The 25,878-nt window shown below is 57.7% G+C and overlaps 4 protein-coding genes and 1 long non-coding RNA gene across 9 annotated transcripts in view; 2 read left to right on the top strand and 3 right to left on the bottom strand.

The window, feature by feature from the left end:
• Positions 1–90: 90 nt before the first annotated feature.
• Positions 91–15,004, bottom strand: FLOT2 (flotillin 2). Of its 3 annotated transcripts, none has more exons than XM_040641061.1 (11): positions 14,872–15,004; positions 9,912–9,993; positions 4,824–4,914; positions 3,703–3,826; positions 3,174–3,292; positions 2,959–3,072; positions 2,738–2,857; positions 2,435–2,649; positions 1,839–2,022; positions 1,423–1,572; positions 91–1,346 (listed from the first exon to the last, which is right to left on the bottom strand). In XM_040641061.1, the coding sequence occupies exons 1-11, from the start codon at positions 14,918–14,920 to the stop codon at positions 1,308–1,310; spliced, it is 1,287 nt and encodes a 428-aa protein (XP_040496995.1). In that variant the 5' UTR covers positions 14,921–15,004; the 3' UTR covers positions 91–1,307. The 3 variants fall into 3 exon arrangements, with proteins under 3 accessions (XP_040496995.1, XP_040496996.1, XP_040496997.1); XM_040641062.1 differs by lacking the exon at positions 4,824–4,914 and adding an exon at positions 6,875–6,965; XM_040641063.1 differs by lacking the exons at positions 9,912–9,993; positions 14,872–15,004 and adding an exon at positions 6,875–6,965.
• Positions 4,925–14,456, top strand: LOC121105042. Its single transcript, XR_005837488.1, has 2 exons — positions 4,925–6,292; positions 10,498–14,456. It is a non-coding gene; the product is annotated as an uncharacterized LOC121105042 (long non-coding RNA).
• LOC103667218 (wiskott-Aldrich syndrome protein homolog 1-like) lies at positions 14,916–16,597 on the top strand. Its single transcript, XM_040641066.1, has 2 exons — positions 14,916–15,663; positions 16,391–16,597. Exons 1-2 carry the CDS (start codon positions 14,919–14,921, stop codon positions 16,411–16,413), a joined length of 768 nt encoding a protein of 255 aa, XP_040497000.1. The 5' UTR covers positions 14,916–14,918; the 3' UTR covers positions 16,414–16,597.
• DHRS13 (dehydrogenase/reductase 13) lies at positions 15,529–19,812 on the bottom strand. Of its 2 annotated transcripts, none has more exons than XM_040641065.1 (5): positions 19,594–19,812; positions 19,374–19,492; positions 18,215–18,338; positions 17,805–18,032; positions 15,529–16,216 (listed from the first exon to the last, which is right to left on the bottom strand). In XM_040641065.1, the coding sequence occupies exons 1-5, from the start codon at positions 19,718–19,720 to the stop codon at positions 15,774–15,776; spliced, it is 1,041 nt and encodes a 346-aa protein (XP_040496999.1). In that variant the 5' UTR covers positions 19,721–19,812; the 3' UTR covers positions 15,529–15,773. The 2 variants fall into 2 exon arrangements, with proteins under 2 accessions (XP_040496999.1, XP_040496998.1); XM_040641064.1 differs by having other exon boundaries at positions 17,721–18,032; positions 19,594–19,810.
• A 2,543-nt stretch (positions 19,813–22,355) lies between these two features.
• Positions 22,356–25,878, bottom strand: part of PHF12 (PHD finger protein 12) — a 39,531-nt gene continuing 36,008 nt past the window's right edge. For both annotated transcript variants that reach the window (XM_040641069.1, XM_040641068.1), the window contains 4 exons: positions 25,513–25,611; positions 24,699–24,781; positions 23,987–24,125; positions 22,356–23,624 (listed from right to left, as the gene is read on the bottom strand). In XM_040641069.1, coding sequence (XP_040497003.1) covers positions 23,290–23,624; positions 23,987–24,125; positions 24,699–24,781; positions 25,513–25,611 — 656 coding nt within the window. In that variant the 3' untranslated portion in view covers positions 22,356–23,289. The remainder of the gene's footprint in view (positions 23,625–23,986; positions 24,126–24,698; positions 24,782–25,512; positions 25,612–25,878) is intronic.

Here is a 25,878-nt window from a genome sequence, read left to right on the forward strand (position 1 = left end):
CCGCTTTCAGGGTGAATGGGTGTATGGGCGGGGACCTGGTTCGTCCTTGCTTCCTAGCCTCTCCCCTCACAGAAGACACAGTGCAGGGTGTAGGCATAACAGATCTTTATTTTACTAGAAGGGACAGGCAGCGGGGCAGTGCAGCATCCAAGCCCCAGACCAGACATGCAGCATCCACATGCAGGAACAGCTACACAGGCTGGGGCAGAGCCAGAAGTGGGACACTGGGACCATCGGACACCCACAGCACCCCTGCCAGGACGCTTGGGCTCTGGGTTCTTCTGTCTCCACCAAAGCCAGGAGACAGAGGGCTGGGCTGCTTCCCCATGGCTGGAACTCTATCACTCTGGTCAGAAGGAAAGACAGCACAAGGGGTATGGAGTCTGGCCAGTCTACAGCACTCAGTTCTGTACAGGGTTGGTGCGGCCCTGCCCACTGGAGAGGCCTGGCCCCATACCCAGGACAGCACAGGCCTAGCAGGAAGAGGGTCTACACACCTTCTAGTGTCCAACAGGGCTAGACCCTGATCCCAGAAAGGCTTAACAGAGTTGGGACCAAGCCCTACTCCACCTAGTAGGGACCTGTCCGTGAAGGGGACTTCCCTGAGCACAAGCAGAGGCCTCCTAAGGCAGTAGTAAACTGAGGGAGCTGCTATAGACAGGAGGCCTTGCCTCTGTGCCCCTAGGTAGGGAGAGAGAGGTAAGGTACGAGAGCAGGCCTGGGGCTGGGGAGGGCAATGGCCAGGGAGGCCCAGGGGGTCCGGAGTGGGGGAGGCTGGGGACTTCCTGGGGTAGGGCTCAGGGCTGGGAAGACCAGGCCAGGAGAAGGGAGGGTGGCCATCCTACCCAGACCCTCCGCACCCATGCCGAGTTTTGGCAAGGGCCACAGGCAGGATGGACAGATGCACAGAGAACTTCAAGGCACCAGGATTCAGAGGAGCAGCAGGGCTACCACCCCCCAGACAGACCGTGATTATCACAAACGTCTGCAGCTTAAACTACATGATGTGTGCAGACAGTGGGGGCAGAGAGGGAGAGAAAACGACAAACAGATGAAGGAAGAGACGTACAGGGAGATGGGAGATGGGGGTGGAAGGGACAGACCGGATGGACGTGGCAGTGAAAGTGAAGATGTGGGACGGGGAAGAGAAAGGAGACAGCCAGACACAGGAGAGGCGGGAGACAGCCAGAGAAGGCCTGAGCGCGCAGCACTTCTGGTCCCTGCGAAATAAGGCACCAGAGTCAGTAACGTCCCGTCGTCGCTGTGGTAGGAAGACGGCTCCTGGAGGGCGCGGGCCTCCGGGAGCCTCACGCCTGCACACCGGTGGCCTTCTTGACCAGGGGTATCTGCCGGGATGGGAGATGCCGTGAGGCCGGGGCCTGCGGCCGCGACGCCTCCACCCGCCGCCAGCCCGGCACTCACCTTAGACAGGTCCACGCCTGTGAGGGCATGCACGGAGGCGGGCAGCTCGGCCAGCAGTCGGTTGACTTCTGATGTCACCTTGCTGTTGTCCCCGCTGAGGACCACAATCTCATCGACTTTGGTCAGGGGGGCGGCGATTTTGGCAGCAATCTAGGAGGCGGGGGGTGGGGGCGGGAGGAGAGCTTGGCTGGTGCTCTGACTCGGTCCACCTGCCCCATCCAGTGTGTCTCCCTCCTTCTTCTGCCTTCCCCAAACCCGACGCAGCTTGGGTGGCTCTTATTTGCAAGCCAGGGTTGGGGAGACCCAGGGGCCCAGGTGAGCCCGTGCCTGTTGTAGGGGTCCCGCCCCGCTGCTGAGTACTTAGCCAGCCTGTGCCTGTGGGCCCTACCAGACCCACCCCAGGGCGCAGGCCTCACCTGGGGCAGGGCCTCCAGCACCAGCGCCATCTTGGCTGCATCTCCGTATTTCTGGTAGGCCTCGGCCTTGAGCTTCATTCGCTCAGCCTCTGCCTTGCCCATCGCCTCGATGACCGCTGCCTCCGCCTCCCCGAGTTTGCGGATCTTCTCAGCCTCCGCCTGCGCTAAGAGGACCTGCTTCACCCTGCAGGAGTTCGGGCCGGGCAGGATCAGTGGCAAGAGCCAGGGGCCTCTCAAGCCTTGTCTGGGGGCAAACCCTCAAGCCCCCTGCTCTGACAGGTGTCGGGGTGGGGGACCCAGGAAGGGGAATGCACTGGCCTTCTGGCCAGGGGGAGGCCGCTGGCTGCCAGATGCAAATGGGAGTGGGGACTAGCCAGGATGCCTGCTGAGCCAAGTCCCACAGCGGGCCCTCGAGCCTCCTTTATCTCCTCCAGTCTTCCCAGCACCAATTCCACGGGGACGCAGGCCCCCTCCACTCACAGGTAGTAAGGAGGCATAGGGAGAGGTGGCTTCCAGGCCGGGGACGGGAAAGCAGGCGGGGTGCGCGCATCAAGCAGCCTGACTAGTCCCCACCCCCCCACGGCCAGGGCGCTCACTTCTCCCCCTCGGCGATCTGCTGTATGCGGTGGGCCTCAGCCTCGGCGGGGCGGCGCACTGTGGCAATGAGCTCCTTGTCTGTGCGGAGGATCTCCTGCTCCTCCACGGCTATCTGTTTCTTGCGCTGTACCACCTCGATCTCGATCTCCTCCTGCCGGATCTTCTGCTGCTCGCGGGCCCCCTGCAGCTCGTAGGCCAGCTGGGCCTCGGCGGTCTGCGGCGGGAGGTTGGGGAGCGTGTCAGAGGCTGGCTGCCAGGTCCTGAGCCCTGAGCCCCACCTGGGATGCCCGACGGCGCCTCACCTTGATGTTGACCTCCTCACTGAAGGCTGACTTCTGTAGCTCGAAGGCTCGCTTGGAGTCGGCGATCTTGGTGTCTGCCATGAACTTCACATCCAGCATCTCCTTCTTGCACTCCGCTTCCTGGCAACCGGAGGGGCAGGTGCTGAGGGTCCCCCAAGCCAGCAGGGTCCCACCACCCCTGAGGTCCCTGTCCCTGGGGGCGGGAAGGAAAGCGCGTGTACCCGGATGCCTGCATCCCGCTCGGCCTCGGCCACCCCGATGTCGGCATCTCTCTGTACCACGGCAGTCTGCGTCTTGCCCAAGGAGCTCAGATAGTCCACTTTGTCATACACGTCCTGGGAGGGAAGGGCGAGTCATCCTTGGGAATAGTCACAGGCATAAAGGGGCCAAGCACCCAGAGGGAGGTGGGGGGTGCAGCCTTCCTAACACACGTCACCTTGATGGTGAAGCTGAGGATCTCGATGCCCATGCGGCCGACGTCGGGGGCCGCCACCTCCCGCACCAGCTTGGCAAACTGGTCTCGGTCCTGATAAATCTGCTCCACGGTCAGGGTCCCTGGGGACAGAGGGATCAAGGGCTGGCTTCCTGGGGGCCCAGTGCATTGGGAAAGGGAGGAGGCAGGCAAGCAGCAGTCTGAGTGTATGCACACATTGTACAGTCTGAGCTGGGGGTTCTTCCTGGGGGTTCTTCACGGTGTTGAACACTGAGCCCCCTCCTGCAGAGCCCAGGCTGGATGAGGAAAAGTGTCCCAAGCAACACCGGGTGCCTGACCAGACCAGCAGCCCCTCACCGCCCCATCCCAGGGCCCTCCCCTTCGCTCAGGTTGCCTGAAGTTTTGAAAGAAAGTCTTGGTAGGACTGACAGGCCCCCCTGCCTGGCCCTGCGCCCCTCCCCGGCCCCGGCCTGGAGATCCCGTGAGGCTCTCGAAGGCAGCAGAGGGGTCCCTGGGCGGGGCGGGGCCTTACCGAGGATGGAGCGCAGGTGCCCCTCCAGGGTCTGCAGGACGACGTTCTTGATGTCTTGCACGTTCTTGCCCAGAAACTGCTCGCAGGCCACTGCCAGGAGCTCCTTCTCCGTCATGATCTTCACCTGCCAGTGGTCACAGAGACGCCTGAACCAGGCTGGAGGGGGGCAGATGGAGGCCCAGACCCAGAGGTGTGGAGGGTGGTGGCTGTGCCCCTCCCCTACTTCTTCAGACCTGGAGGCCTAGGGGCCAGGAGGGGCCAGAGTCTGGCTGAGGCCTCTGGTGGCAGAGCACACCAGGAATTCTTACACTGACAAATTTTATGTTCACTGGCAGCCTCAGGCCCTGACCCGGCCCGTGTGCTAGGCATCTGGGGCTCGTCTCCCCACCCCTCACCCACTCACTGTTCCCTCCTTAGCCAGTTCCTCCTACGCAGGCTCCCCACAGTGGGAGACCTGCAGGCTGAGGGGCAGAGAGGGCGAAAAGGAGAATGAGCAACAGGGACACAGACACACAGGCAAGGGAAGAGAGCCTGCACGGGGCAGGAGACAGGTCCAGGGGACGCCACCGAGGGGGGGTATCTTCCGGCCTTTCCTTCCCCAAGTACTAAGCCAACCACCCCGCACCGGCGGCCTCTAACACGGTTGTGCCTTGCCGCCCTGTGAAGCTGAGAACTGGACTACAGCAGGAAGCCCCTTGCCCAGGCCCTGAGCTGGGAACACAAAGCAACCTCCGAGAGTTCCTCTGCTCACGTGGCCTTGCCCTCTGGCCCCCGCCCCTCCAGCCCCCTACCCAGAGGACGGGGAAGGCTTGGGTTCTGGGGCGTGGCACTTCCAACACCTGCAAAGAATCGGGTGGGGTTAGTGAGACAGGAGCCCTCAGCGCCGGTTCTGTCCCTTGCGGGCCCGCTGAGGAGAAAAGGGTGTCTGTTAGTCCTGCTGAGTGGCCAAGGGGCCGAGTGAGCACGTTCCAGTGGCGATGACCCTCTCTTGGAAGGGGGGCAGGGGCAGGGGCACTGGAGGGAGACTGCCCCTGGCTGCCGTCCTCTCCTCCTCCCCCCACACCCCAGCACAGGGACGAGGCAGCTCAACGGACATGCGCGGGGCTGCTGAGTTACTATACCTGGGCGACACCCGTCACAGTTAAAGCTACCCCCTCGGCCGTCTCTACGTCCTCGCAGCGGGGCTGCAACGTCATAATCTCTAGGGAAATCCTGCCAAGAAATGCAAAACAGGGGCATGGGTCTGGGGGCCCAGGGCCTGGGGTGTGGGGAGAGTCCAGTACCTCACTGCTCCAGCTGGGATGGGCCGGGGGGTCCTGCTGCAGAGGGTGGGGAGGACGCTCTGAGGGCTCGTGGTTAGGAGTCTGTGAGGGGATGGGTGGGAAGGTAGAGCAGCTCGGGTGCAGTGTGCTACCCACAGCACACGTCCCCTGGTCAGAGCAGCCTGGCTTGCGGCGTGGGGAAAGGGAGTAGAGGAGTGGTCGGGGGTGGTCTGGGCCAGTGGGGAGAGTGCAGGTGTAGCTGTGTGCCTATGGCCTGAAAACGTCCTGGAAGTGCTGTACCCCAGGCTGTGCTGTGTAGGTCGTCCGCGGGGGCCACGGGAACAGCCCTCAGGGCCCTTCACCTGTCCCCTGGGTCTGCTCAGTACCCCAAGATGCCCTGGAAGGCTGCCCAGAAAGCTCTGCCTACTAGCCTGGCATGCTAGGAGTCTGCCCACTGCTGGACCACGACGGAGGTGATCCTGCGTCTGCCCCTTGCCGGGGAAGTCCTGCTTGGTCCCTTCAGCTGGCGGCGGGCTTGCCTGGAAGCCTACCCTCCAGGGGTAGGGGGAGCGCGGTCACTTTCGCCAGGGGTGTCGAGGGAGGCCGGGACCCTACCCGTTCCACACAAGGTGCTCTGAGCTTCTCGGGCCTCTGTGCCAAAGCCTGCCCGCTGGAGGCTATAAGGAGTGGATGTGGTGGAGATGGTCCCCTGCCCGAGGAGAGCCGGCAGGATGGGTGAGGGGGGGAGAAACGCTGTAGGCTTTTGCCTGAGAAGCCTGAAGGGCAATTTCACGCAAGGGAAGGGATGGGTAAGATGATGGTGTGGGCTCTTCCAGTCTGGGGACCCCGCATGCAGGCTCTGAGGGGGCAGGGGCTTTCTGATGCTCACTGCAGGGTCCACAGTGCCTGGAACCGGGAAGGAGCTCAACAGCTGAGGAGTGAAGCAAAGAAATCTCTGGGAGGCACTAAACCCCTCGGCTCTGGAGGGGGTCTCGCTGGCTACGGCCACATGGCAATGAAGAGGGACACTTGCTTTTCTAAGTGAGACTGGATTCATGATAAAGCTTGAGTTTCTCTGGCACTTCTTCTTCTTCTTTTTTTTAGCAAGCTCCATGCCCAGCGTGGAGCCCACCACGGGGCTTGAACTTAGGGCACTGAGATCAAGACCTGAGCTGAGATCAAGAGTCAGACGCTCAACCGACCGAGCCCCCCAGGCGTCCCTCTGCAGCACTTCATTTCCAAAACTCCCAAGGAGCCCTCATACGCTTTCCTTGCCTTTCCCATATCCCCACGAAGCACCGAGAGGACAGCATTCCCCCATTTCACACGTAAGGGAACCAACATGAGTGACAAGAGATTGGCTCAGAGGCTTCTCCACAAAAAGGGCAGGAAGAGCCAAGACTCGTTTTGCTAAGGCCTGTCAAGACGGGAGGAGGCCAAGGAGCTGGGAGAACAGAACTCTTCAGGGGACCCATCTTCTGGATTGTGAGGAGGAGGGCTAGGGCTTGACATGTGTCAGCATGGATAGGCAGGGGCTGGCTAGCAAGGGGCTCCACAGTGCCTGGAGTGGTTGGACTGAACCCTTCCTACCCAGACAGCCTTGTTCTGGCACATAGGGGCCTGTATCTCCTGCCTCAACTTACCCCTTGGCAGCCAAGGACACCCACTGGCGGACTTGGGCAGAGCCTCCAGACTCCCTTGCTCTTTCCCCACTAGCAGCCCCGGTGGGTGAGAGCAAGGGAGCTGGGGCTCTCCAGGGGTCCACCCTGGCGCCCAGAGCAGTGCAGGTGGGAGCAGAGGGGAGGGAGGCACACTCTCAGGAGGGGGGTCCATCCGGCTCCTGCCTGCCGGGCCCGCAGGGCAGGAAGAGAGAAGGTCAGACACAGAGGAGGGAGCAGGTGGGTTATTACCTGTGCGACCCCTGTTACGAATAGCGGGACCCCCTCCGACGTCTCAATATTCTCACAGCGACACAGGATGGTCATAACCTCCAGAGACAGTCTGAGGAGCAGCCAGGGGGAGGGAGAGGTAGGGACAGGAGGGGTAGGAGGGGACACAGCAAACACACACAGTGGTTACCAGACAAGCACCGATGCCTGATGCCTGGGGGGCGGGGTTTGCTGTCAGTACTCGAGCCCTCTCCTGCCAGCTCAGCCTAGGACTGTAGGGGGACAGAGGAACCCCCCTTGCTGGCCTGAGGCCTCTGGATGTCTTCTCTAGCCTCCATACCCGGCTAAGGGGGAGCTGCGGGGCTGCGGGTAAAGCCTGCCAACGCCCTGGGGCTCTGAGGCGGGGAGGCCTGTGCGCAGGGCACCTAGGTTGCCCACCACCTCACTTTCCCAGGACGGTCCTGACACGGTCTGGGAGATTCAGCCTCAGTTTTACCTTCCAAACACAGGCAAACCTGTGTTTCCAGAAACTGGGCAGGAGAGGCTGCTCTGGGGGTTAATGAGCCACAGCACAGACCGGATCCTGCGTGGGTTTGTGCTACGTATCGCTGAGAAGGCAATGTAGGGCCAGGAAAGCCCAGAGAGAGCCTGGGATTTTCTGATTTAGGGGGCCAGGTATCAAGGAAGGCTGGGGGAGGAAGCGTGTCCCTGTCAGAATATTCCCAGGGACAACAGGGAGGTGATGGAGTAATTCGCTTTGGAATTTCCAAAATTGGGCACAGGCAGAGAAGAGAGTTATGGCACAGAAAGCGAGGTGCTCATGCACCCTAGCGGGCCTCCTAGCGCACGCGGCACGAGTGTGTGAGTGTGTGCAGGCTGGCGCGCCGGGCAGAAGCGAGGCTGTGGGCAGCGTGGGAGGTTCCCTGAAACCAGAGGAAAGGAGGACAGTGGCTGAGGCCGAAGGAGCTGAGGGAGGTGGACTGGGGGATGGGAGCAGTAGGCCGAGTGGAGCCCTGCCCTCCCCTGTCACAGCGCCAGCCCCGGGGGCTCCGGCCACGCAGGTGTGCAAAGCCTGCCTTCCTTCGAGCCCCTGATGCTAGCACTCCTGGGCCTGAGAGGGCTCTAGACTCGGCTCAGACAGGAACCCACCAAGCTCTCTTCTGGGGAAGGAGGAGAGAGGGAGATAGGAGAGAGGGAGGGAAGGAGGGAGGGAAGGAGGGAAGGAGGGAAGGAAGGAGGCTGCAGCTCAGATGCCAGAGGGGGAGGGCTCACTCAGGTAAGGGAGACAGAGCTGCCACATGAGGGCCTCAGGGTCTCACAGGACGTGGCAGCCAAGTGCGGCAGAAGGGACTTCACTGAGCCTGGGGAGGAATGGCTGACAAGGGAGGTGGCGGAAGTGGTGGATATGCCAGGTGGCTGCGGAAAGGGAGGCTTAGAACCCAGGCCAGGTTAGAAGCCTCTACTCTGACCTGAGAGGCTCCCACCGGCCTAGGGAAATAGAGGCCCCAGCTCGTAGAGCTGTCCTTCAAATAGACATGGGGTCGGGGAAGGGGCTGCCCTCAGGAACAGAGTCCAAGAAGGGGAGGGGCTGCAGGCTCAGACTCCCCAGCAATGGGACCAGAGGGGGAATGCTGAGCCTGGGTGTGTGAGATCAGTTTCCTAGGACAAGGCACAAAGCCTTCTACTCCGTACTTCCGAACTTACTGTCAGAGCAGCTTGGCCCCCTGTCTCGGGGCGCTGCTCCCTGGAGCAAGAAGTGGGGGGTGGGGCGGGGGAGGAGGGGATGCCAAGAGCATTGAGAAAGGGCTGCAGGGGTGTGGCCCTAGCAGTGGGTGCCTGCGCGGGACAAGTGTCTGGGATAGCTGCAAACTCTCCAGGCCTGGCTGTGCATCAAGGTGTTTGAACAAGATACTCTGTCACCCCCGGACTGCATGGCCTGTGGGGTGGGGTAGCAGTGCCTCTGGAGAGGGCTCCCCACGGCTTCTGACAGGCCAACTGGCCCACTCGAGAGGGCCTAGCAACTTCCTGACAGGAAGCTGTGACCAGTATCGGTTATTCTCAGACACTTCCGGCCTTGGGCCATAGGAGTCCCCCAGGATCCCTTAATTCAGGTGGAGCAAAGCGAGGGGAGAGCAGGGGGGTTACTGGGAATTCAGTGAAGTTAAGAAGTTGACCTCCTTCCCATGCCCCTGGCCCTAGCCGACACTGTCAACGTCAGTGCGGCCCTGGGGCTTCTCTCTGATGATTGGTGGGGCTGGCGCAGAGGGGGATTTCCACTGGAACCACCACTGCTTCCCTTCGGGGCGACCACCACTTCCCCTGCCACACCTCCCAGTTCTGCTGCCCCTGCCGCCTGGGTCCTGGCCTGGAAGGATCTGGGCACAGTAAGGAAGGGGGTGATGGTGGAAAGGTGGCTGGCACGCCTCATCTCCTCCTGGGGGCGCAGTGAGGGAGGCAGGAGGGGCCCAGGCCAAGTCTGGGGTCCTGGGCGAGCTCCAGGGAGAGCCCGATGACATCTCCCTTCCTCTAGTGAGTCTTCCCAGACCGACTGCGGAGGTCCAGATCTGTTTTGCCCGGCCCAGCACCAAATCCTTAGCTCCCCTCCCCATCCCTAAGTGGCCACTGCCACGGAGCCACTTCAGACTATGGATCGGTTCCCTGCTCTCCGGCCACGGCCTGCACTGTCTGGGCCTGCACAGGCGAGGGCGTGTGTGGGTCTCTTCAGCCTCTCCTCTTCACAGGGAGGTTAATTAAGGCTTCGGGAATAACTGAGCTAGACTTACGGAATGACGATTCTGCCTGGGCATGACCCCCGAACTCTCTGGAACACAACTGATGTCTCCAAGGGAAAAGTGCACCCCTTGAAGGCACCCAGACGGACCCCCTGCACCCCTGTGCCACCCGTCTCTCCCGCTTCTTAGGAGGCCCCACCCCCCAGGATGGAATGTGGCCAGTGGCAGATGCTCTGGCTGACTGTGGGGGGAAGGGGGAAAGGCTGCAAATCCTTTTCTCCCTTGCCCACCTGGATGCCAGGTTCCCGGGGGCCCCGAGCCCTTACCTCTGAGTGTCGGAGATACACCACCAGGCCCAGGCCCAGCCGCCAAACACGTACTGTTTATAGTCAGAACCACAACAGCCCCCTGGAGAGCAAAGCAAACCACTGCTGGTCAGTCAGTTCTCGGGTTTGTCCGCTCCCCGTCCCTTCAGCAGCAACTTTGGCCCTTTACCTGCCCTGACACTTGACAACTCCCACTGGTGGGTGCTGAGGTCACACAGAAGTGGGAGAGAGCTCTTAAGGGTCTGGGATGCTAGTTCCGTAGACAGATAATTTGCATAAAAAGGAAGATATCCAATGAGTGGTTCAGAACGTAAGCGTTTGCAGAGTAGATTTCTGTGCTAGGGGTGCAGAGATGAAGATACAATCCCCATCTTGAAGGAGATGGGAGCTTTTCCTGAAATAACCATAATACTAATCCCATGTGATTGCCTGTTATCAGGGCGTGTGCAGGCAGAGAGGGAATGTGGGGGGCTGTTGGCTGGGGGGCACTGGGAGGCTGAGGGGAGGGAGGAGTCTCGGAGCCAAGATGGCATCCTTGCTCATGCCCAGGAGACACATCTCGGTAAGGCTGGTTCTCTACTCCCAGGGCTGCAGAGTGACTGCGTACCTCTGGGGAGCAGAGCGAATGCGGAAGGCAAGGCCTCAACACAAAGGCCAGCCTGTGGTACCCATGGGAGAAGTGGAGAGAAAGGGAAAAGGTCTAAAAAGGAAGTGGTGCCTGAAAATTCTATCAACTAAACAGAACGTCGAATCGGGCCCCAACTCGGATCTAGCCGTAGACATGTCCAGCACGCATCTATGCGGAAGTGAGAAAAACCAATTCCTGAAACTCTTGTTGTGAACTTCTCCTGTGAATGCCAAAGTTATTCATCAAGTTCAAGAAACCTTTAGTAAAAGCTAGAGGGGCAGTTTCCTTGCAGCGTGTGCACGCGCGCGCGCACACACGCACACACACACACACCCCATACAGGAAATAGATGATTCAAAGGAAATGTGATGATTTGGGAAAAAGCCAGTGGGTGTCGTCATTTCTGTATTTACAAACTTAGGTTTTCGGGAAAGCTTTAGGGTGTGTGCCTCCAGTGCGCAAGGGTCAGGGGTAGTTTCATGTAGCTGGTTACAGTATTCTGAGGACCCACAGCAGAGAGAGCAGATCATAGGGTGTCTCAGGTATCAGGCCAAGAAGCTGTGTGTGTGTGTGTGTGTGTGTGTGTGTGTGTGTGTGTGTGTGTGATGGGGGGGGCACATAGGAATTTAAGCTGGTGAGCAACAAAATGACATTTGCATTTTAGAAACACCGCTTTGCACAAGGAAGATGAGGGCAGGGTGGTCTAGGAGATTCGGTAGAAGCCTTCCGCAGTGACCTAGGCCAGATATGGCGGCTGACATTAGGAAGTCACTTCCAGAGCAATCTTGTCCAAGCGGTTTTCCGTGAGGGTGGAAGCGGAAGCGTCTACAGGGGCAGCACATCATAGGCCGCCGCCGGCCACACGTGCTCACTACGCACCTGAAACGCGGCTGGTGTGACTGAAGAGCGAAATTTCTAATTTAATTAATTGAAACTTAAGTGGCTAGTGGCTGCCGTACCGGTGCAGCTCTGGAGTCCAGGTCGGAGTTGGTGGGGACGCCAACAAGGGCAAGAGAGACGACAGAGAGAACAGGGAACTGGAGACGAGTTCTGGACAGGTGGAGGCGAAGGGGGCCCCACGAGTGCACAGCGCCCGTCAGCACAGAGAGCTGGTGGCTGAGCCGGCTCACTGGGCAGCCCTCCCGGTCTCCAGGGCCTGCACGGCGTGCAAGGAGCCACACCGGAACTCCAGGCAGCAAGGAGCAGCCCAGCAGTAGGAGTTGGGGTGGGAAGAGGAGCTCTGTCCGTTTCTCTGTGGTGGAAACACCGGCCCACAGGGCTGCTGTTCAAGGGAAGCTATTGCAGGCTTCTCGGCCTTGGGGAGTGGGGTGAGGAGGCCTCTAAGGGCAAGCAGTCAAGCTGAAACCTAAGCCATCTTGGGATCCAGAGAAACAGAGGGTCACACATCACAGCCCGTTTCACTCCGGCCTGGTGAGGGCTGGGGCCTGGCTGCCTCTGGCCAGCTCCAGGGCACTTCTCCGTGTGCTGGGGTGGAAGTGGTAGTTGTGGGGAGGGAGGAGGGTGGGGAACGGGAGGGGGGTGCACGTTTTACCTTTAACTTCGTCTTTGACCTTGGGGAGCAGGCTGTCACCACTTAAGCTGGGCCTTGGCCAAGGGCAACATGGCCAGGTTCCCAGGGGTAGCAACAACAGGAAGCTGGGCCTTCCAGCCTGCCCCGCCCCCAGCAGCCTCCACCCCTGGAAGGCATCTTCCTCCCAGATTCCTGGTCACCCTGAGTCTGAGCACCACTCCCCAAAAAGACCACGTAGGTGCCCCTTCCTTGATCTCCCTTGCTCTCACTCTCTTCCGACCTGGAAGTTTCTCCTAGTTTTATCTCACTTTTTCTAACCCAACTTACTTTCCTTTGCCCTGTCTTCACCCAAGTTGAAGAATCACAAAACATTCCATGATAACCTCTGCCCCACTCTCAGCCCCTCCAGACCCAGCCCAACCCTCTGCCCTCTCAGGAATACTCCCCTCCCTTCCTGCCACTTTTCTACCTTCTTCCCACTACTCCAGAAGACCATATTCTACGAGGGGGATTCTACGAGGGAGTCTTTTTTGAGCCACAACCCCCCTTAGTAGTCCAGCAATGGTGGAATATCATAAACGCATAAAATACATAGGAAACAAGTTATCTTGAAAGTAATCAAAATATTAAAATAAACAAATGTGTCATATGTAATACATGGTAATACGTGTGATACAGTAAAACATTAAATACAATCTAGTGGTAGATTTAACAACTAGCTTAACTTCAAAGTCATGATGAGCATGAATGATTCTGAAGGTACCTACGAAAAACTGCGGTGTGGTAGGAAAATATCTCCTAATACCATCACGGGTTGTGGCTGACATTTATAATGTGAAGAAATGCTAAATTTCGATTAAGGTTAGTGAGAATAAAAATTCACGTCTCTCCCTACCCAAACACACAGACCTCTGAATTCTCCCCACCAACCCCAGGTTAAGAACCTCTGACTTATTGTAGAGACAAGAGAAAGGTGTCTGGTGTTGGGAGTCCCCTTTTAAGTTCCTGACAGCAGAAATAGAGAAAAAGGTTTTTATATTACAGACTGAAGGAGGGAAGTAAGACAACCAGAAAAACTCCCAGCCTTTTCAGGTGGAGAAGATGACCAGGAGACGTATCAGCATCCCTCTCAGATTGGGCTGAAAGAGATGCCTCTGGACTTGAACGTCACCAGGTGGGGGCAGGGCTGGGAGTGGCAGCTCCGCTGGGCTCCGCTGGGACTTCCGTGTGGGAGAGAGCCACATCTTGGCGGGATCATCTCAAATCCCCAGGTGTCGTGACGCTGGGCACTATCCCTCCCTCTTCTCTCCCATCCTTCCTTGACTCCGGCACCCTCAATTCTCAGCACGGCCTCCTCTCCCCACCCCTAAAACAGCTTTGAAGTTAGCATGGCCCTGGCCTCTGGCCCGAAAACGAGGTTTCCAGCAAGGGGAAGGTACAGAGCAGCCCGCGTCAGGTGCTCCTCTCACCCCTCAGTCTCAAAGCTCTCCACCGGGACAGGACGGGAACTTTTGTCTCCTTAGCCCAGAGTCTTGGCTTCCAGAAAGAAACTCCACAAGAGAGACAAAGTGTGGGGCAGATTCAGGTTCTAACAGCCGTCTTTGGGATCCGAGCCTGGGAGTCAGGTCCAAGTCTGGCCTCAGTGCTCTCTGAGGGGTCTCCCTCCTAATCCCAAAGGCCACCTCTGGTCTTATCTGCTCTCTCCTGGTCAAGGAGAGTGGGGATTTCCTGTCGGCAGAGAGACTGATTTTGAGATCCAAACTCAGCCAGAGGCCATGTTCTGGGGTGAAAGTTCCAGATGAATGGATCACACCTCCCCTAAGGCACAGCTACAAACACTGGTCTAGCCCACCCGGTCTACAGCCAGCCCTGAAACTCTGCACACAGGCTGGAAACTGGCATCGACAGTGCGAAGAGCTGAAGGATTCCCGCAGCCACAGGCCTCTAAGCTGTCAGGAAACACCACCCTCCCCAGCACCTGTGAGCCAGGGGTTGCACAAACTGGGGGCTTTAAAGGCTTCAGCCACCTCGAAAAATACCCAAATACACACTTTAAGAAGCAGCCTTAAGGCAAAGCTACCTCTCCCCTCCCCAGTACAGCAGTCCCCGGGCCCTGCAGAAGCTCCAGAAATTCTGGAGCCTGTAGCATTTTGCAATCGGGGCGACACAGCCCAGAGCCCGATTTCTCAACCTGTAGAGGCCGCACCCGCATCTCTGGGGCGGGCAGTGCCAGTAAACCCCAGCAAGCCCCGACCTGCTCAGAATTAACGGGAGCACAGGGATCCCTGTCCCAGGGCCCCTCCCCGGGCAGGCACCTGCCCTCCAAAGCTGCGAGACCCGCCCCAAGGCCCGGGCGCTGGAATCCAGCCAAACTGCTGTGTTCCGGTAACCACGGGTCTCCTCCCTACGGCCTCAGTTCGGGACCCCCTAGGCCACGGTGGAGTAGAGGGGAGGAGACCGTGCCCGGGGAGGAGGCGGAGAAAGGAGAGAATAAACAGGGGAAAACATGCAGTGGGAGGGGGAGTCCCGAGGGCGCGGAGCACCGCAAGCGTGAGAATGGGGGCCCCTCTTGGAAGGTTCTCAGGCCCAACATCGGCGCCCCCACCCCCACCCCCCGCCCCTTACCCTCCGCCCTGCCCTCCACCCTCCGAGCCCTTCCGGCCTAGCCCGTCCCCGCTCGCTCCCCAGCCCCACACCCACCCCGAGCCCCCTCCTCAACCACCTTCACGGGCACAGCCCGCGCGCCCCAACACCCTCCCAGCCCCGGCGCCCCAGCCCCACCTCCCTCGCCGCCCTCTCACCTGAAACCACCAGCGCCTCGTTGGGCCCCACCGTGTGGCAATTGCCCATGGCGCCGGCGGCACGGAGGGCCCGCGGGCACCGCAGGGACCTGGACAGCACCACGCGCACCACCGGCCGCGCCCAGCCTATCCCGCCACCCCCAGCGGCCGGTCGCCCGCCCGCCTGCGCCCCTCCGCGCTCGCAGCCCCGCCGGAAGTGTGGCGGCGGAGGGCGGGGCCGGCGGGCGACAGCGGCGGCAGCGAGCGCGAGGCGAGGCGCGGCGGTCAACACGCTTTATTTCCCCGGGCCCAGCCCGCGGCACCCCGCGAGGGCGCCCCCTGCTCCCGCCGGCCGCCCGCACCGCGACGGCGCGGCCCTGCCTCACCTCCCCGCTCCCACCCGACCGCCGTGGCCCTGGAGTCACACCGCTCCTGCCCTTACCCCCTTCCCGGCGGTGAGACCTTGGGCGAGTCCCTTACCTCTGCAGCCTAATCCCGCCTCGGCAAGTGGGGGTCATTTCACTACGTGGCTACGTGGTTGCAAAGGGCCCAGTTCAGTACTTGTCAGTGTTGAACTGCATCAAATGACAACCCCCTCCCAGGACCTCATCCAGAGGCGATCAGCATCACCCAGAGTGGGGACTGGAAGTACGGAATTCAAATTCCTCAGAAGCAATGTCTGGCACATTATCCCTCACCTCTCAATCGGGGATTATTGTTATTCTCAGGAAGAAATCATCACCCACGATTTCCTTCCACCAGGAAAAGAGCTGTTCAGGACACAATTTGACGCCCCAGAAAGGAACCATGAAGGTAAAAATTGCAAACCCCGCCATGCCCAGAGCATGGCCTGGCATGCAGTTAAGGTTTTCAGGGGCCACCAAGTGCCATGGAAAGCATCCCTGCCTGGGGATTAGGAGATTTTAGGGCTCAGGTTCGGTTTTAACCTGAATTCGGCGTGTGACCTTGGACAAGTCTGGTGAACTCTGAGGGCTGGGGTGGGGTTCAGAAACTGTGGGCTCCTCTGGGTGGGGGCTGCTCAGGGAAGATGGGGCCCCTGTGTCCTCAGGCTGGGGATCTTCATCAGGTTCGGCCCCCTCGCCAGGCCCAAGCCCTGCCAGCCTTTTGCTGGCCTCCCACAGCCGGTGAGCTGCACGGTCATCTCGGGCGGCTGGGGGCACCTCCTCCACGTGGCAGTTGGCAAAATATCTCCCACTGAGGGGCTCAATGCCCTCCTGTAGAGCGCAGTACAGGGGTGTCTGGGCACCCCCTCTTGGTGCCCGCAGCACAAGCCAGGCTAGTGGGCGCAAAAGTGGGCGCAGCCATCCAGGAACGTGGCGCAGGAAAAGCTCCGAGTTCACAGGCCCTGCGGACAGGAAGAAAGGAAGGAGTGGGGAGGACGGTGGGCGAGGGCCCAGGGGAAGAGCAACAAGAACAGGGCTAGAAGGGAGTGGGGAACAGAGTCCAGTTCCAGGAAGACCAGGATAGTATTGAGTGGGCATTCAGGGTCCTCACAAGGGGACCTCACTCATTTCAACAGCAAGCCGCCTCCTCTCCGTCTGAGCTCCTGTACGTCCCCATGTCCCAGATGTTCTCTCATGCTGCGTCCCCTGCCTGAGGGGACCTCTTTTCTTCTAGCTCAAGTCCTGTTCCTTTGTTCAACCAGCAAACACGTATTAACACCTATGGCAGACCAGCCACTGTTTTGTACATTAGAGATGGGGAGTGTAATAAAGGCTTATAAATGTTAGTTGTGATTATTATTGTCACTGTTATAATAACTAGTGAGCCTTAGGCAATGACTATCTGTAGTGCAGTATGGTGGGCGTCTGGCTCAGTCGTTGGAATATAGGACTCTCAATCTCCAGGTTGTGAGTTTGAGCCCCACGCTGGGTGTAGAGATTACTTAAAAATAAAATCTGAAAAAAATGCATTTTGGTAATATGGGTAGGACAGATCTTGTTATCCTATAATCTGTTTCACAAGGCAGAGATGGGCCTTATTCATCAGTTAACTCACTCAGACTAAAAGCTAAAATGCTAGAAGTGGACTTCTAGACCCTAGATGACCCAGCCCATCTCTATACCTCATCTCTTGCCACTCTCCTCCTCTCACTCTGTTCCAGCCTCGTGGGGCTCCCTGTTCCTTCTCAAGAATACCAGGGACTTCTGCCTCAGGGCCTTTGCACTTGCTATCTGCTCTGTTCTTTACACTCTTCTCCCCAGAAAACCACACGGCTCATTCTCTCATCTCCTTCAAGCCAATGTCACCTTTTCAGATATGCCTTCCTTGACTGCCAGAGAAAAACAGCACCTTCTGTCATTTCATATTCCCCTCACTCTGCTTTATCTTTCCCATAGCATTTTATCGCCACCTGTCATTGTATAAACTTATTAGCAATCTCCCCTTCCCTTAAACTAGAATGTTTAAGAGAATGTAAATTCTCGAAGGAAAGGGTCTTTGTTTTGTTCACTGCTATATTCCTAGCACCAAGATGAATGCCAGGTACATAACTGGTACTTCGTAAATGTTTTTTGAATGAACAAGTGGTTATTAGCCATCATCATCATTACCATCATATTATAGTGAGTTCAGTCATATGGATGGCTCCCTGGGGTGAGAACCTGGGCTTTATTCATTGCCATTCCCTATCCAGTAGTCAGTATCCAGGCTAGTGGTGTGAGAGAAAGAACCCAGGCAAGGAGAGCCTCTTTCCAAGATAAGCAAGGAACAGGTCTCTCCTTGTACGGTGCTTCCTTCCTGTTCCGAGATTCTGGGGCTCAATGAGAGGCTGGGGGTGCACAGGATGGGTCGCGGATGGGAGAGGGGGAACCAAAGCAAAGCAAAGCAGTCAGAGAGCCAGGCCTCACCTGGGTGGGCTGCATAGCAGGTGACACCAGTACCCTCAAGCTGAGCGGCGAGCTCCCTGGCAAACAACACGTTGGCCAGCTTACTGTCGGCGTATGCCCGCAGCTCCTGCCGCCAGCCCACCACCGGGCGGTCCAGGCGCGTGAAGTCAAGGCGCCCTCGCCGGTGGGCAGCTGAGGATACCACCACCACGCGGCTAGGGGCGCATGTCTTCAGCCGGGGCAGCAGCAGATGTGTCAGCAGGAAGGGGCCAATGTGGTTCACTCGCAGCAGCAGGTTAAACGGCTTGTGGGTCCGGCCACAGGAACTGATCCCTGGGGCAGGGGCTTGATATGAGCAACTGCGCTACAGGGATCCCCGAAGGCCTCGGTGTCCCCATCTGTGAGACAGTGGTAGGGGGCATCCTTCCCACGCACGCACTGGCCCTCCGGCAAGACCTGGCTAGATGGGACAGTTGCCCACCCGCCACCCCCCGGCAGGTCCTGCTGCCCCTCACCGGCATTGTGGATGAGGATGTCCAGCCGTGGCTCAGAGCTCAGGAAGGCAGTGGCAAAGGCCCGCACGGAGGCCAGACTCGCCAAGTCCAAGGCCATGAAGATGATCTCATTGTTCCCACTCTCCTGTGGGGCAGCAAGGGCTGGGCTTGTCACCAGGCACCTCTCTCCTCTTCCCTCTCCCTAGGTATCAAATTTTAAGAGTCCTCCTCCTACTTTTACTAAGATCTGCCCCATCCATTAGAAAGTAGTGGACACGTATGTGGATTCTGGATGCAAATCTTGACTTTGTCTTTTATTAGAATGTGACGTTAGACAAGCGTGACATTAATCTCTCTGGGGCTCAGTTTTCTCACTGTAAAATGGGAACAATACAGTACCTATCTCATGGAGTTGTTGTGAGGATTCAGTGAGTTAATCTATGTAAAATACTTAGAACACTGCCTGCCACCCAGTCAGCACTGTGTAGGTAGTACTTGCTATTATTATTATCATTCCCTCTGGCCATTATAGCTTATCCTAAAATCTACAACAGACTTCTTTCTCACTGGTCTCCCCTTCCCCACTCCTGCTCCACTCACCCCCCCAATCCAGACATGTACAGCCATTGTGGGGTTCCTCCAAGAAGGCTATTCTGACAGTCCATACCCTGCTGAGGACCCTTCATTGGATCTCCACTGCTCATCCTATAAAATCTGAGTTCCTCAATAGGGTCTATAAGGGCCTCCAGAATCTAGCCCTGGTTCAGAGCCTCCAGCCTCTTCATTTTACTTCTTTACCCCATATTTTGTGCTCCATCCAGCCTCAATAAACCTTTGCTTTCAGTTTTTTTTTTTAAATCGAATCAGCTCTCTTGCCTCAGGGCCTTTGCATATGCTGTTCCCTCTGCTGTTCCCTTCCCTACTGTCTTTCATTAATGTAAGTTTTACCCATCCATAAATGTCTTAGAGCAGCGATTACTTCCTTCCGAAAGCCCACTTCCTAGCTTGCGTCTGGTGCCCCTTCCCTGTATGGCCAGAGCACCAGGGGACCCTCTTTTTCTGCGCTTAACGACCAGTTAAGGAAGCCGCTCTGTTCGCCCCTCTGTGTCCCGGTGTGTCGGTTTTCCGCTCACCCTCTCATCCTCTCCGGCCTCCCCCGCCCCCGCCCCCCACGCCTCACCTGGCGGAGGTCGAAGGCGGCTGCCTCACCGCGCTCCCGGCTCCGACAGGCCAGCACCACGCGCGCTCCCCGGCGCGCCAGCTCCAGCGCCGTCATCTTCCCGATGCCGCTGTTGGCGCCTGCGGTGGGCGGGCGGTAGCCGCGCTGAGCCCCGTGGGCCGCTGACCCCGCCGCCCGGCCTCCCCGCCACCCGGCCGCCCGCAGGTCCTCAGGCACTCACCCGTGACCACGGCCGTGCGGCCGCGCAGGCTGGCTATACCGCCGCAGGGCGGGGCCTTCACCAGGTTGTAATAGACAAGCACGTAGGCGCCCAGCAGCAACCCGGCGCCCAGCAGCAGCGCCTCCATGCCCGCCGCGCCGCCGGGCCCCCGCACGGGCCCCGCACCTCCCTGGATCGCCGCCCGCCCGGCGGCTGCCGATCCGCCCCGCACCCGCTCGGGCCTCCCTGAAGGCGGAGGCGGAGGCGGAGGCGGGCGAGAGGCAGGGCAGGGGTGTGTGTGCGTGCGTGTGAGCGTGGGCCCTGCGAGCGCCCCCTAGGCATGCGTCCTCGTCCTCCGGGTGTGTGCTTGTGGAACACCTTCTAGGTGCGCGTGTGCATATGGGCCCTGGCAGCGCCCTCTAGGTGTGTGCCTGCGTGAACTCCTTGCAGATGAGCGTTTGCGAGCAGGGGCGCCCTGGCTGTCCATGCATTCACCTACTCTGAGTATGTGAGTGACTCTGTGAGTGTGTAATGTGCCCATGGGCCCTGGGATTGCCCTGGGGTTGTGTGTGTGCCTCTGGATCCTGTGTGTGAGCACCTTGGAGGTGTGTGTGTACTTGCAGGCCCAGGAAGTACCCTGTGGGTGTGTGTCTGTGTGACCACCTGTTACAGGTTTGTGCCCCCGTGCACCGAGAGCCCCTCCGGGTGTGTGCATGCGTCTGTAGTCTCTGTCAATGTGTCCCCTTGAACGAACATCTTCCTACGTAGCTGTCCTTTGTGCTCATGCCCCCTAGCTTGGGACTTGCAGGATGTGTGTGAGCCCTCTGGGTGTCATCTGTGCTTAGCAGAGTCTTTCCCTTCTGGAGAGGTGTGTGAACGCTGTTATGTCTGAGTGAGTCCGGTCCTAGATGCCTTGCCCTCCATAAACAAGTCCTTCTACTCCTTATCCTCACTTCCAGCCCTCAGCTTCTGGAATTCTTCCTTGTTCTTCCTATAAGGTCAGAGAGATGATGCAGGGGCCAGGGTGGCCCCATCCGCTCAGGGCTGTTAGGATTCATTCATTTGCAGTCTCTTTCTCCCTGCCTCTGCCTCACCCCCGCAGTCCCCACATTCCTGAAGGGAAGCAGAAAGAGAATAAAATACAAAATGTTATGACTTTTTTTTTTTTTAAAGATTTTATTTATTTATTTAACACAGATAGAGACAGCCAGCGAGAGAGGGAACACAAGCAGGGGGAGTGGGAGAGGAAGAAGCAGGCTCATAGCGGAGGAGCCTGATGCAGGGCTCGATCCCATAACCGCTGTGCCACCCAGGCGCCCCTGTTATCTGACTTCTAGGAGGCAATTTCTCTGGGATGGTCCTCACAGGTGGTAGAAATAGGCAAAGCAGCTCCACGACTCCGTGGAAGAAGGGATTATGATGGCAAGGTGGGTGGGGACAGTTAGGGAGGCACAGGTAAAAGGAGACTGCTGGCCAGGAGACTTGCCAGGACAAGGACTTGCTTGAGGAAACCATTGCGACTAAACACCCACTGTTTGACACTTACGGTGCGCCCAGCAGCGTGGTTAGCCTTGGAAATACTGAGCAGAACAACAGGTTTCTGCCCTGGGCGAGTTCAAGAGGCCCATCAGGGCAGGGGGAGCAGAGTGGTGGGGACAAAGCTAGGCAGGTAGGTGGGAGCCCAGGGACAGACCTGATTTTGGGGGGGGGGTAGTTTCCTACTTGGCTGCACTATGGATTTGGGGTTCAGTTGCAGACGCTGTGGGTTGAAGCTGGGAATGGAATATTAATGAAACAATTGGGTGCATTCTCCATCCTCAAGGCAAAATCCCCACACGCCAACAGGTACAACTTCCTTAAACACTGCTGGGGTAGACACAGGTGATCTGTAAGGAGTCGAAGACCTGTCTTCAGGAAGAACATCCCAGAGAAAGTGTCTCATGTAAGTTCTGGGAGGAGGAAAGGGTGGGAGCTTGGTTTGATGAGAGGCTTCTCAGGGCCTGAGAATTCAGGTAATGCGCTAGGTTCCTTTTCTGACGAGGAGCTGCAATTGTAGGCAAGTCAGGATTGCTAGTCACGTAAATTGTGGCTCCACTGGTCTAGAGACCGGATCTTTTTCCTCATGAGGCTTCCCGGAGATGTCTGAATGGACAAATTGCTCCACACCAGATTCTAAGCTCCAAGAGGCAGGAGCCGTTATGTGCCCAGTTGACTGCTCACGGCAAGCTCCCTAGACCAAGCCCGAACTCGCGGCAAAGGCCATGCCCAGAGGAGGAGCTCAAGTGATACTTGAACGAGCTGCCGCATGCCCAGCTCAGGCCGACGGGGAAAGGATACAGCCAGGTGTTGACTTCTCCCGGAATTGATGAATCAAATGTGATAGCAACCGCAACTAAAGGCAGCCCCAACTCCTGAAGCTGAAGGTTCTAGACCAGAATGCAGGGGTCTCAAGACAGCTCCTGTTTTATTAGATAGGTTTTGGAGTCAACTGGAGGAGGGCCTGCACACTCCCGGATTCTTGCAGCATGTGGTCATGTCAAATGATTCCCCTGAGTCCCCCGTGAAGCCAGGCAACAGCCCCCCGCCCCTCAGATGCACCCCTAGCCCTCCACTTTCCCACACCCACCTTGGGCTCACTTTTCTCCCAGACCTTTGCTCTCCTGCCTTCCCATGGGGATTGAGGGTCTGGGAATGAGACTAGTTCAAAGAGACTGCGACCAGGGTCTTGGGGAGGGTCCCCTCTAAGGGTGATGACAGGTAGGACAGACAGGCAGAAAACATAATTTGAAGTATTTTTGTTTTTTTATATACAGAATACAGGAAAGTTTCTGTAAAGTCTAAAACATTACAATTACTATGTACATTGGTACTACTTGGGGTGGGAGGGGGGAAGGAGGGAGCCAGGGGTGGGAGGAACAGGAGAGAAGTGGCAAGAGAACAAAAAAAGGAGACGAAACAGGTTTACGACAAAAACGTTTTTGCTACAATAGACAATTTGAAGAAAACGCTCTACCACATGTAGTACTGTACAGTTTTTAAAAACATTGAAAAAATGTCATCACTAGATGTATTTACACAAAATCCAAATACACTTTTCCTTATTTGAAATAAAATAGATGGACAGCCAGAAAACGAATTCATTTCTCATTTGTCCATAATACACAGTAGCTACCTGTAGTGCAACCGCTGCAGAAAGGGAAAGTAACGTGGAGGGCGGGGGCCACGGAAGTGGGTGGGTAGCGATCTTTATATTAAATAAAACAATGATATTGTATAGATTTTGCTGTATGAAAACTGTATTTTTTCTTTTAATATAAAACTATTGTCACTGCCACAAAATAGAACAAGTTTCTGATTATTTTACAACGGCGGGCGAGGGGGAGGGAGCAGGAGGTGGGTGGGGAACGGTTTCGTGTTGGAGGAAGTGTCCAGACCATAGGCCTTCCCCTCCCTGCCCACGCTGTTCCTCAGCTCGGGTCTGCCGCTTACCCATGAAATGTTGAGTACAAATATATGTGCAAATGCCCCCTAGAACTTGAGAAAAGAAAAAGGATTTTTAAAAAACAGTCAAAAGGTTTTCTTCATTTCATGCAAAGATTGTAGTTGAAGGGTTTCTGGTGGAGTATAGAAAAAACCCGGGCTTGGTGTGTGTACATTTTTGCATTGCAGGAAGTCTTGGGCTGGGCGGACAGGCGGGGGACGGGGTAGCCGCCCGTCCTAGGGAACGGAGTTGGAGCGCAGCACAGGGCCCTGGTGGGGCTTGAGAGACAGCTTCTCGGCCAAGACCCCGTCCTGCAGCAGGCTCGCGTCGCCTTTGGGCTGTCTGGTCGCAAACTCGGTGATGCTAAAGACGAACTGCAGGCATCCCAGCTTGATGTAGCTGCCGTGGTGCAGCAAGGCCGTGCCCTCCCAGCCGGCCCCGCTGCCCCCTATCAAGCTCGAGCTGCTGGCTTTGCAGTTGCAGGCTCGCCGCGGCGGCCCCTGGGCCTGGGAGCTCATCACGGCTGCCTCCTCACTTGGCTCCTCATCCTGTTTCTGGTGCCGGCGGCGCCCTGGGAAGGAGGAGGGGGGTCACTGGGAGAGGACCAGGGAAGTGGCCAACCCAGCCGGGGCTGTTGGCCACGACTGGGCCCCTGCACCTCCCCATTCTAACTGCGGGGTGACTAGGGCTGAGGGACACCGGGAAAGGACCAAGGGAGTCTGAAGTCCCCAAGGAGGCGTGCGTGCGCACAGCGCTGGCTTCTCTGTGGCTTTCCCTGGCCCACAGGGAGAGCCTGGCCGACGGGACCGGGAAGGGAAGGGACCGGGAAGGCAAGGGAGCCGGCCGTCAGCAGCAAGCCGGAGCCACCCTGACGGGGATCTTAACATGACGTGTCCAAAACGGCCGGCTCTGGGGCCACGGGGTCCGACTTACTGATGACACTCTGCACTTTGGCAACAATACTGCTTGGGGGGGTTGGCGGGGTCTTCTCAGAGAAGTCACATGAATACAGCACATTGTCCACCGTTGTCCCATGCTCACTGTAGTTTAACAGCTCATAATGTTTGGTATTCTGAGGAGGAGGAGGGAAGATAAGATGTGTGGTCTGCTGCGTGGGGCCTGGGGCTAAGGGGAGAGAGGACACATGGAGAAGGCCGTGCTGCTCTACCTGGCGAGCCCTCGCTTCCCCAGTCAAGCCCCACTTCCCTGTCTCTTTAGAACAGGGTTCAAGACTCACCTGCCCAGGGAAGCCTTCCTTCCCAGTGCCCCCCAACCCCACCCCGCTCTCCCACTGCTCCTTTTCTCTGCCTCCTCGGCACTGGGTCCTGTTGAAGTGCTGTTCACTGGCACAGAGGCTTGGCTTCCTTCTATGCTGCTCCCCTGCCCTGCTTTCAGTGGGCTCCCCCTGCTGAGCCTGTGAGCAACCTCAGGAGAAATGGCAGCCCCGCTNCTAGGGAGCGGTAGCCATGGTAAGACGCCCTTTCACACCAAGACTCTTCTCCTCCAGGAATGACAGGGAGGGAAAAAGAGGAGAAGACCCCCCCGCCCCCTCTTCCCTTCACCCAGGACACTGAACAAAAACCCCAGTGCCTAGGAGAGGCCTCAGGTGGGGAGAGCGCCCTCCCACCCCATCCCCAGCCCTCACCTCATCATAGAATATGCAGGCGTGTTTCCCGGACACGTAGTTACAGTGACCATAGTTTGTAAGGCACACGTCCATGTCAGCTCCTGCAAGTGGCAGGAGTAGAGGCAAAGGCAGGTAGAGAACAGACTGTAAGGTGTATGCAGGGAAGGTGGGGGGCAGGGAGTTAGCTTCTGGGCGGGTACTGGTAAGACCTCAGGGGGAAGCTAGCTCAGGGCCCCTTCCTTGTATTTTTGAACAAAAACTGATTTCTTTTCCAATCCCCTTCGAAAGAACAGCTGTCCCTGCCAGGTGATCTCATTTAGAACATGTGGCTGCTGCCCAGATGGGAAGAGTGAGCTCCTGAAGGGGGGGGGGGGTGGTTATTTCTATTTCTATGAGGGCACAACATGGGGTGCAGGGTTCATAAATCCCATCATTGGAAAGAAAGGAGATTTCTGGGCTGTGGGCTGAGCTGACTGTCCCTCTGCATGAGATATACGACTAAATAAAGGTGAGGGGTGTGTGAGCCCCATCACTTTTTCAAAGACCTCCAGGGACAAAGTATGCGCCTCTGCTCAGCTATTTCCTGCGTGCTTAAAATGGCTCACTGAGCGGCGATCAGAGCTGCCTCTCCTCTCTCCTGAGGTCATGCCGGGCCCAAAGCAAAAGGGCTCGAGCCAGGGAAGACAAGCAGCTGATAATCTCCTTTCTTAGTCCCTCTTGCCTGGATATCTGCTGGATTAAACCAGTCAGCCCTGGAGAGGGTTTCCCTCACCCCTTTCTGGCCTCTGTGGGTAAGGGCGTTAGTATTTGGTGCCTCTCCCAGCTGGCTCACCTGTCCCGATGTAGAGGGTTCGGTAGCACATGCTCACAGCTCCTCCCAACCCTAAGAGAGGGTAGAACACAGCTCGGGCTTGGACCTCCTTTCTTTGCACTACAAAATAAACACAGGGATAGGGTCATTCGGAAACTCAGAACCTGAGCCCCACACATATACCAGAACCCAGACCTCTGGCTCGTGGCCTAGAGAAAAATCATCCCACTAGGTGAGTCATCTTGCCGCACTCACCTTGGGCACTGGGCTGCTTCAGGGTGATGCTCTCCCCACACCCACAGCATTTCCAACACGGGGTAAGAGGGACCATCTTTGAAGATGGTCATAGAATTCAAGGATGAAAGTACTTTAAGTTCCTGGGCTGCT

The sequence above is a fragment of the Ursus maritimus genome, unplaced genomic scaffold (assembly GCF_017311325.1).
Source record: "Ursus maritimus isolate PB19 unplaced genomic scaffold, ASM1731132v1 scaffold_24, whole genome shotgun sequence".
Classification (NCBI taxonomy): Eukaryota; Metazoa; Chordata; class Mammalia; order Carnivora; family Ursidae; genus Ursus; species Ursus maritimus.

What these genes read in the sequence shown, in the direction of transcription:
- LOC103667218 (XM_040641066.1), top strand. Translation starts at nt 14,919, where the DNA reads ATGGCGCCGGCGGCACGGAGGGCCCGCGGGCACCGCAGGGACCTGGAC. An exon ending in CCCAGAAAGGAACCATGAAG is followed by an intron (nt 15,664 to 16,390) that starts GTAAAAATTGCA and finishes TCATTTCAACAG; the next exon opens with CAAGCCGCCTCCTCTCCGTC.
- FLOT2 (XM_040641061.1), bottom strand. Translation starts at nt 14,920, where the DNA reads ATGGGCAATTGCCACACGGTGGGGCCCAACGAGGCGCTGGTGGTTTCA. An exon ending in CTGTGACGGGTGTCGCCCAG is followed by an intron (nt 3,827 to 4,823) that starts GTATAGTAACTC and finishes GACCACTGGCAG; the next exon opens with GTGAAGATCATGACGGAGAA. An exon ending in CAGGCGTGGACCTGTCTAAG is followed by an intron (nt 1,347 to 1,422) that starts GTGAGTGCCGGG and finishes CCATCCCGGCAG; the next exon opens with ATACCCCTGGTCAAGAAGGC.
- DHRS13 (XM_040641064.1), bottom strand. Translation starts at nt 19,720, where the DNA reads ATGGAGGCGCTGCTGCTGGGCGCCGGGTTGCTGCTGGGCGCCTACGTG. An exon ending in CCGCCTTCGACCTCCGCCAG is followed by an intron (nt 18,339 to 19,373) that starts GTGAGGCGTGGG and finishes GCTGCCCCACAG; the next exon opens with GAGAGTGGGAACAATGAGAT. An exon ending in CATCCTCATCCACAATGCCG is followed by an intron (nt 18,033 to 18,214) that starts GTGAGGGGCAGC and finishes CCCCTGCCCCAG; the next exon opens with GGATCAGTTCCTGTGGCCGG.